At 30.0% G+C, this 9,777-nt stretch overlaps 2 protein-coding genes across 3 annotated transcripts in view; one reads left to right on the top strand and one right to left on the bottom strand.

The window, feature by feature from the left end:
* LOC111639434 (putative leucine-rich repeat-containing protein DDB_G0290503) overlaps positions 1 to 5,508 on the top strand; it is a 37,279-nt gene extending 31,771 nt beyond the window's left edge. The window contains exons 8-9 of the mRNA XM_023385326.1: positions 5,293 to 5,429; positions 5,474 to 5,508. Coding sequence (XP_023241094.1) covers positions 5,293 to 5,429; positions 5,474 to 5,508 — 172 coding nt within the window. The remainder of the gene's footprint in view (positions 1 to 5,292; positions 5,430 to 5,473) is intronic.
* Positions 5,509 to 9,239: 3,731 nt separating this feature from the next.
* The window catches only part of LOC111639430 (nuclear fragile X mental retardation-interacting protein 1-like), a 31,200-nt gene continuing 30,662 nt past the window's right edge, over positions 9,240 to 9,777 (bottom strand). Inside the window, exons 8-9 of one of the 2 annotated variants that reach the window (XM_023385319.1) lie at positions 9,486 to 9,640; positions 9,240 to 9,408 (exon numbers count right to left, since the gene is read on the bottom strand). In XM_023385319.1, coding sequence (XP_023241087.1) covers positions 9,316 to 9,408; positions 9,486 to 9,640 — 248 coding nt within the window. In that variant the 3' untranslated portion in view covers positions 9,240 to 9,315. The remainder of the gene's footprint in view (positions 9,409 to 9,485; positions 9,641 to 9,777) is intronic. The other variant, XM_023385320.1, reaches the window with a different exon arrangement.

Raw genomic sequence — 9,777 nt, 5'->3', positions numbered from 1 at the left:
AAAAAAATAACTGTAGTAAGAAAAACAAATGAAAAATGCGAACTAATGTAACGTCGTATGGTGAGTTTTTGTTCGTATCGTGGAGCAAAAATATGTTCGAATTTCATGTCGTATCCTGAAAATTTCGTATGCTGGGGCGTTCGTAACCTGAGGTACCACTGTACATGAAAGTCAGAGGGAACAAGCTCAGGACTGAATGGGGATGCTGTTAACATCTGAAATTTCAATTTCTGAATGGTGTCACGAGTTGCAGCAACCATGTGAACCATAACTTGTGATACTTGAGAACTTCCATGACAATATTATGTGAGGATCAGATACTGACATCCAATTCCCTGGCTGAAACTTTTAAAGAAATGCACCTGTTTTCATGAAAGTCATCAGTGTGACCACCTTCTCATCAGTGATAGCCATATTGGAGCAATTGGAGGATCCTCATCACAGATTGATGTTTGCCATTTTTAATCATGTTTACCCATTTGTACATTCTTCTCTCACAATACTACTGTAGCATTTGTCTGTGAATTTCACAAGATTTCATACCCTCTGACTTCAACAAAATCTGATGATAGCTGTTTGCACCATAAAAAAGTAGCAAGCAAAGACCACATTTCAGTCTTTCACAGTAACATATAATTATATATTAATTATATATGTACTGTACCTAATTTATATATAATACTGTACAGACGATAGCAAACTCAATTTAGCTGCCTAATCTCTCCGTAGCGTGGCACACGAACGGTGGAAAGTAGTTCGGCTGCTCATCCACTATTGGTCCAGATTCTATCAATCTTGTCGCGTCATGAGGCAGCTACAACGTTTTAGGAGTTCCTTTATACGAATTTTGCTACAATTTTTTCACTACGTTATAGGAATTTACGTTATAGGGGGGTCGACTGTATGATTGTCACAATACCAAGCTGCAATTTTTAATGTATAATGAATTACATTTTAAATAAATAATAATTGATCACTAAGAATTTTCTGGTTAAAAAAAAATATCAAATTACAAAAATAAACCTGATATTTTTATGCTTATTATAATTTAATTTCTGTTTAATTATATGAATAAATTCCAATTTTCATCATATAAGCTAATAATCTTAAATGTTAAGCATATTATTATTTTTCCCCATCCTGTGGCACTAAGAGGGCCTTTTTTTAGCAAGCTATTATGGGTTTGGCTAGGCCAACAAGGTGGTGAGGGAGAGAGTCTGACATAACTATATGGACTACCCCAAAAAATTCCTGGGGTTTTTCAACCTGTCTAGATTCTATCCCATCAAGATAATATATTATTGTTACGCTTTTGAATAACGTGTGTTTTTCTTGCAGGTGATTTACCGCCCGATAATTCATCTGGTTGGAGTAGTTATTTACATCGATGGTCTGGACTTATTTAGTCAATTCTGTAATTTTATGAGTAGAAGAAATTTTAAAGGTTGTTTCTCAGGTACAAAATTGTGGTCCAAAGAATAACAATTGTAAATAATTAAATTGTGTATGTATATCTATACACATACTTTACATTGTGTACAAAAACTTGAAATTATAGTAATGACAATGAAATTATATATTGTAAACAGCAATATTTTTATTTGTGTATAGCATAATTTCAATTTTAAGATGAAATCTTAAAATTGATGGAAGATTTTATAAGGGCTTTCAAATCTTAACAAATTAACATTCCTATAGTAAATGTATTAAATTTATGAAATTCCTTAATAGAATTAAACATATCATTGAATATTCAGTTTGTTTTTAATAAATGTTGTTTATATAAATATTAGCTCTTACCATTAAGTAAAATTATATTCAAACATTTTAAAAAATGTGTTTAAAAATTGTTTTTCATTGATTTCTGACTTACTGCCAAAAGGTATTGTTTTGAAAATGTTTATTGATCAATAAAGTAAATAAAACAAAATACATGTAACAAGAGATTATTTATATTCACAATTACATTATGATTTAAAACTTGTTAATAGAATTAATTTGAGAGTTTATAGCCAAGAAAAAATAAATTAAATATTTAATTTTGATTTGGTTGAAATGCAGATATTAATTACTTGAGTTATAAATAAATTAAGTAAAGAAATTTCAGTTAATAATCAAAATCTGTTGGATTCATTGCCGGAGTCAGCGGATTTTTTGACGACTCCGACTCTGGCTAAAACACCAAAACTCCACAGCCCTGATAAAAATGAAGTTTTATATAGTTTGTAATATACTGTATTAAGCTAAAACTAAAAATCTTGAATGATTATTTTAAATACATATTACTTATGAACATTAAACTCCAGTTGGGAGTTTAATGTTCATAAGTGTACACGTGGGTGTTTCAAAAAGTAACAGCAAATTAAATATTTTGATATATATATATATATATAATTATTAATACAAACAAACAATATTTCATTTTTATACATAATCACCCACCTTTTCAATACTTCTCATACCATTGCATCAACTTCTTTATTCTATCAGAAAAAAAGGATTTTGGTCATGTGTTCAGCCAGAATGATGAACTGTTTCTTTCACCTTGTCATCATTCTCAAATCTTTGTCCTCTCAAAGCATCTTTCAGGGATACAAATACAGTGGTACCTCAGGATACGAAATTAATCCGTTCCGAAACTGAGATCGTTTCATGAAAATGTCGTAAGGTGGATCATCCTTTCCCATACGATTACATGTAAAACCAAATAATTCGTTCCAACGCGAAAAACATACTCAAATTAAAGCCAAGTAATACATTAAAAAAAATAACTGTAGTAAGAAAAACAAATGAAAAATGCGAACTAATGTAACGTCGTATGGTGAGTTTTTGTTCGTATCGTGGAGCAAAAATATGTTCGAATTTCATGTCGTATCCTGAAAATTTCGTATGCTGGGGCGTTCGTAACCTGAGGTACCACTGTACATGAAAGTCAGAGGGAACAAGCTCAGGACTGAATGGGGATGCTGTTAACATCTGAAATTTCAATTTCTGAATGGTGTCACGAGTTGCAGCAACCATGTGAACCATAACTTGTGATACTTGAGAACTTCCATGACAATATTATGTGAGGATCAGATACTGACATCCAATTCCCTGGCTGAAACTTTTAAAGAAATGCACCTGTTTTCGTGAAAGTCATCAGTGTGACCACCTTCTCATCAGTGATAGCCATATTGGAGCAATTGGAGGATCCTCATCACAGATTGATGTTTGCCATTTTTAATCATGTTTACCCATTTGTACATTCTTCTCTCACAATACTACTGTAGCATTTGTCTGTGAATTTCACAAGATTTCATACCCTCTGACTTCAACAAAATCTGATGATAGCTGTTTGCACCATAAAAAAGTAGCAAGCAAAGACCACCATTTTGTATATGCATCCCTTTCAATTAAGAATGCAACAATAAGGGTTTAGAAGAGCCATGTGCAATTCACAAGTCACAGTTTAGCCACTGTGGATATAATGTATACATATAATATAGTTGTTAGTGCAAAGAATTTTTATAACTAAAAAAGAACAATTAAAATAATCATTAATTTTGCACACTATGTATACAAGCAAATACATCAAAACAATGCTATTTTCCTAGGAGAGACACATTATCTACTCTAATTAAAACACACATAATACGAGGGTGGGTTTTTCAACCTCCAATGGTCCATAAAACAAAAACAAGTGTAAATAACAAAATGAATTTATTACCAAAAGTTAGGTACAAATATGGTTACTTTTTGACATAATCACCGCGAAGATTGAGACATTTGTCATATCTGTGGATGAGCTTTGCAATTCCTTCTTCATAGAATGTTGCCACCAATGGCAACATTCTTTGAAGAGGGGATGGAAAAGCTTGTTCATTTTGTTATTTACACTTGTCTTTGTTTTATGGACCATCAGAAGTTGGAAAAAAACAACCTATGTAGAATATAATTAATGTAATTTTTTTTTCTTTAGTACATGTTCAATGTTATTTACTATTTCTCTATTAACATATGAAACCGATTTGTTTTCACAGCATATAAAAAAAATCCATGACAACAATTTAAATCTTACAGATTGTGATATAGAATTTTAAAAAAAAATTGACTTACTATTATTTCAGTTTAAAATAAAATTTGAAATTAAATACTTTCATCTATAAGGTTAAAAATAAAATGGAAATCAGAGTTAACATTTAAACGAAGTAATGTGTATAACATACATGGTAAGATCCAAGTTCAGGGACTTGACATATAGTTTCTTGCCTTTAATAGTTTAAAACACACACATATCACCTTTAAAATAATCCTCTGAGTGACAATACATTTTTGCCAGTGCTCATACAGCTTCTACAAGCCATCTTTTGCAATCATCTGTGATGCATCCTATGATGCTGCTTTTACTTCAAGACTCAAATTGAAGTAAAAGCAGCCCTGCTATCATTTGTTCAACAAAAAGAAGTAAAAATTACAAGGTGCTAAGTTGGGTGAATAGGCAGGATGTGAAAGCCCTAATAGTACCATTTCTTACAAGAGGGTCTATGATCATGTGCAGGCATGTTGTTGTGGAGAACGTACAATAGTCCACTTTGCCACATCTCAGACCATTTATGACAGATGGACTCGTACAAGTAACAGATGGCTTACAGCAATGCTTCCAGAAGCTGTATGAGCACTGGCAAAATCTATGTTTTCTTCATTAATGTGTATAATAATATAGATGTTATGGACTAAGTGATTAATATGAGATTTATGAATAATGTAATAAATTTCAGGTGTTTTAACATAATTTATCAAATTGACCAGTCATTATGAATACTGCTATCACCTAGTCAGGCAAACTGATAATAATACAATAGAGTCCAGTACAACACACAAATAAAGCAAGCAACACCCTCGAATTTTGTCGATCAAAGGTATACTTTTTTTTTTTACTTATAGGCCAAAATTTAAACTTTCATAAATCGTGTGATAATGCAGGTTTCGATAATGCGTAACGAATCCCGTGTTGTACGGCACTCTACGGTATGTTGAGGAATGATCATCAACATACGCTAGTCAATCAGCACTTGCATCTGAATTGCACATGCGTATTGCATTTAACTACTGGTCACATAAATTTAAAATTCGGTACTAATCTTGTGCGACATTTTAATTTTACTTTTGTCTCTTAAATAGTGTTTTCTTCTTTGACAAAAGTAACAACCATGGAGCAATCATTAAGTGATATGAATAATTGCTTCAACAACCGATTAGACGAGTTAATAGCAGAAAAAGGTCAGAACAATCAAATTTTTACAAAATCAGCATAGTTGTCAATGATACAAAAAGTGAGTCAAAAATGAAAGTTACTTCTAAGTTACCAGAAGAATATCAACATTTACATAGATATGATGATGTAGCTATTGGAAATTTAGAAAAATTAATTATGCCAGTAAAAGAAGGTAATGTGATTAAATATTATGTTCATACTGAAGAAATATTTCAGATATTGAACGATGCCCATATTTCTATTGGTCATAGCAATAGAAACCGTATGGAAAAAGAATTAAGTACGAAATATAAAAATATTACGAGGGAGATGATCATAATTTATTTGAATTTATGTGAAATCTGTCAGAAAAAAACAGAATGTTCCTAAGAAAGGCTTGGTAGTTAAACCAATTTTATGTAATGAAATGAACTCAAGATGTCAGGTCGATCTTATAGATATGCAATTGCAAGCTGATGAGCAATATAAATTTATACTCATGTATCAAGACCGTCTAACTAAATTTGTTCAACTACAACCATTAAAAACCAAAAGGCCTGAAAATGTAGCATATGTTCTTTTAGACATTTTTACAATTTTCGGTGCACTGAGTATTCTATAATGGCAGAGAATTCGCTAATAATGTCATCAAAGAAATGTATAATATGTGGCCTGAGTTAAAAATGGTGCATGGAAAGCCCAGGCACTCCCAATGTCAGGTTCAGTAGAAAGATTTAATCAAGATATAAAAAATATGCTTAGTTCTTGCTTGGAGACTAACAATACTAACAAATGGTCAGAAGGATTACATTTTGTACAACTGATGAAAAATTAAGCACATCATACTGGTATAAACTGCAGTCTCTATGAGGCCATGTTTGGAGCAAAGTTAAAAGTTGGACTAAAGAATTTTATACCCAATGAATCGTTGACCAATGTTAATACGAAGGAGGATCTAAAGAGAATTTTTAAAACTATCGACAAAGTAAGTCAAAGTTGCTCAATCTCTGAAAGATCAGGTAATGTCCAAGAAAACATTATAAAAGATCATTTTATAATGCCACCCTCATATAGCAATATAACTGATGAAGTTCAAAGATCTACATCATCTTCACATGAAAAACGTCTAAACCAGGATGTTATTAGTATTACAGAATTGGTAAATGAAGAAGAAAAACTCGAAACAGTTGATCCAAAAATAGAAGAAAAAATAAGAAGTGTGTCTAAGACAAGGGAAATGGCTTTGTCTTAAAAAGCAAGCAGAAAAAATGATCAATACTGTACATCGAATTCCAAATACACAGCAGCTAATGTTGGTGATACAGTAAGGATTCATGTACCAGATGTAGATTGAGCCTGCAGTGATGGAAAAAATATTTTAGGTGTCATTGTTGCGGTTAAAGATAAAAATCTTTACAAACTGGGTACCAAATATGGCATATTAAATCTATTATATTCCAGAAACCAATTTACTGTTTGTAAAGAAAACTTCATTTCAGTTGGAGATGTAATGGGTGCAGAAATTTTGCTTAGAGAATGTGCAAAAATGTCATCAATTTCTGAAGGCCAAGGCTATAGTCAATGCTGCTGCAAAATTGGTTGCAAATCTAATAGATGCAAATGCTACAAAGAAAAAAATTATGTAATTCCAAATGTCATCAAAATCTTAATTGCTCGAATAAACAAATTAAAAAACATTTAATTTTTTATATAATTTATACCAAAAATGAAATTCCAGAAGTTTCCTGTAAGTTGATTTTTTGATGGAAGTAGAAATTTGTTAATACTTTTCGTTAATATTAATTTAATTAATACAGTTAATAGTATTTACTTTTAAAAGATTACATGTACTTTTTAAAATACTTTGAAATAATTCTAAATGAAATAAGTGGAGTTTTTTAATCAAATTGCCCGAAAGGAATATAGTTTTATTCATAATGTCTAGTCAATTTAATAAATTAATCAATATTTATCAAACTGTGCACCAATTTTAGTCATTATTCATAATGCCCTATTAATCACTTGGTCTGTAACATACACACTCATTTTTGTAAATGAAGTTCTCTGTCAATGGTTTGTTTTCAGTTGCAAAGAACAACACTGAACTTTTCCAGGGTGCAAGAAACATTTCAGATCCTAAAGATTTTTTCCAGGTTTAGTTTCTAGACATGGTCATTTTCCAAGGCCAGTAAGATTACCCAATTTGACAGCACCAAACTTTAGAAAAAAGCTTGAATCTGTCAAATCAGGTAACTGAAGGAAATGTATCTAAATAAGCCAGTTTTCAAAATTAAAGAACAATATTTGACATGAAATTAAAACATAATACCAGAAATAGTGTTGTTTCAATTTCATGTTGAATATTATTCTTTAATTTTTCAAAATAATGGAAAATGCTATAAAAAGAGCCCAATTTTGTATTAATGTTCAAGGTGCACATTTGTCAGTTATCAAATATCAAAATTTATCAGTTTAAAATAAAATATATGGTAATTTTAAAAAATGAAGTATTATTTTGTGCCATAATTAACAGTATGACACACAATAAATGTAAAAGTACACAGTAACAATGATGATTCAACTTTGTTTTTATGTAATTATTGATTGTATTTATTATAAAAATATATTAAATGGTAAAAGACCAATAATAATTCTGTTTATGGAAAAAATTTTNAGATAAAAACCTTTACAAACTGGGTACCAAATATGGCATATTAAATCTATTATATTCCAGAAACCAATTTACTGTTTGTAAAGAAAACTTCATTTCAGTTGGAGATGTACTGGGTGCAGAAATTTTGCTTAGAGAATGTGCAAAAATGTCATCAATTTCTGAAGGCCAAGGCTATAGTCAATGCTGCTGCAAAATTGGTTGCAAATCTAATAGATGCAAATGCTACAAAGAAAAAAATTATGTAATTCCAAATGTCATCAAAATCTTAATTGCTCGAATAAACAAATTAAAAAACATTTAATTTTTTATATAATTTATACCAAAAATGAAATTCCAGAAGTTTCCTGTAAGTTGATTTTTTGATGGAAGTAGAAATTTGTTAATACTTTTCGTTAATATTAATTTAATTAATACAGTTAATAGTATTTACTTTTAAAAGATTACATGTACTTTTTAAAATACTTTGAAATAATTCTAAATGAAATAAGTGGAGTTTTTTAATCAAATTGCCCGAAAGGAATATAGTTTTATTCATAATGTCTAGTCAATTTAATAAATTAATCAATATTTATCAAACTGTGCACCAATTTTAGTCATTATTCATAATGCCCTATTAATCACTTGGTCTGTAACATACACACTCATTTTTGTAAATGAAGTTCTCTGTCAATGGTTTGTTTTCAGTTGCAAAGAACAACACTGAACTTTTCCAGGGTGCAAGAAACATTTCAGATCCTAAAGATTTTTTCCAGGTTTAGTTTCTAGACATGGTCATTTTCCAAGGCCAGTAAGATTACCCAATTTGACAGCACCAAACTTTAGAAAAAAGCTTGAATCTGTCAAATCAGGTAACTGAAGGAAATGTATCTAAATAAGCCAGTTTTCAAAATTAAAGAACAATATTTGACATGAAATTAAAACATAATACCAGAAATAGTGTTGTTTCAATTTCATGTTGAATATTATTCTTTAATTTTTCAAAATAATGGAAAATGCTATAAAAAGAGCCCAATTTTGTATTAATGTTCAAGGTGCACATTTGTCAGTTATCAAATATCAAAATTTATCAGTTTAAAATAAAATATATGGTAATTTTAAAAAATGAAGTATTATTTTGTGCCATAATTAACAGTATGACACACAATAAATGTAAAAGTACACAGTAACAATGATGATTCAACTTTGTTTTTATGTAATTATTGATTGTATTTATTATAAAAATATATTAAATGGTAAAAGACCAATAATAATTCTGTTTATGGAAAAAATTTTGCAATTTTTCATAAAATATTAAATTACAGACACATCAAAATGATAAAATATTTTATTTACACATTTTTCATTTTTGGTTATCACAATTAATAATTATGATCCAACGAAAATATTAATCACATATTCAGCAATCTCAAAAAATCGGGTCAAAAAAACTTTTCTTCATGATGTAGTGAATGCACTGCATAATCACATTTTTTTCGTGGCGAATTTCATTGGCTAGAAGCTAAGGAAAAATAAAATTGTTAGCTTACTTGTTTAAAATTAAAACCGAAACCATATGAAAAATTTTATAATAATTACTTTTTCTAAGAGAGTATATTGTGGTCTATGCCTCGATTGATTTGTCCTCCGAGAAGGTGCCATCTGCCTAGTTTTTTTCAGTTGCTGAGCAGGTTTTGTAGTTTCTTGTTTTGGCACTTCATGTATTTTATTTTCGACTTTTTCAGGTATCTTATCTAAGATAAAAATTCAAATATGTTACTGTCCTAAATAGGAATCGATTCAATTTTGATAGCAAAATTATACACAGGATTCATAGTAAAGTTCTTATATACTGACACATGAGCAATGCATAATGTATGACACATATCAT

Source organism: Centruroides sculpturatus, unplaced genomic scaffold, assembly GCF_000671375.1.
Source record: "Centruroides sculpturatus isolate CEXI.00-Female unplaced genomic scaffold, Cexi_2.0 scaffold1197, whole genome shotgun sequence".
In the NCBI taxonomy this organism is placed as follows: Eukaryota; Metazoa; Arthropoda; class Arachnida; order Scorpiones; family Buthidae; genus Centruroides; species Centruroides sculpturatus.
Note: the sequence above shows the minus strand (reverse complement) of the source record. Positions and strands in the feature narration are given on the sequence as shown.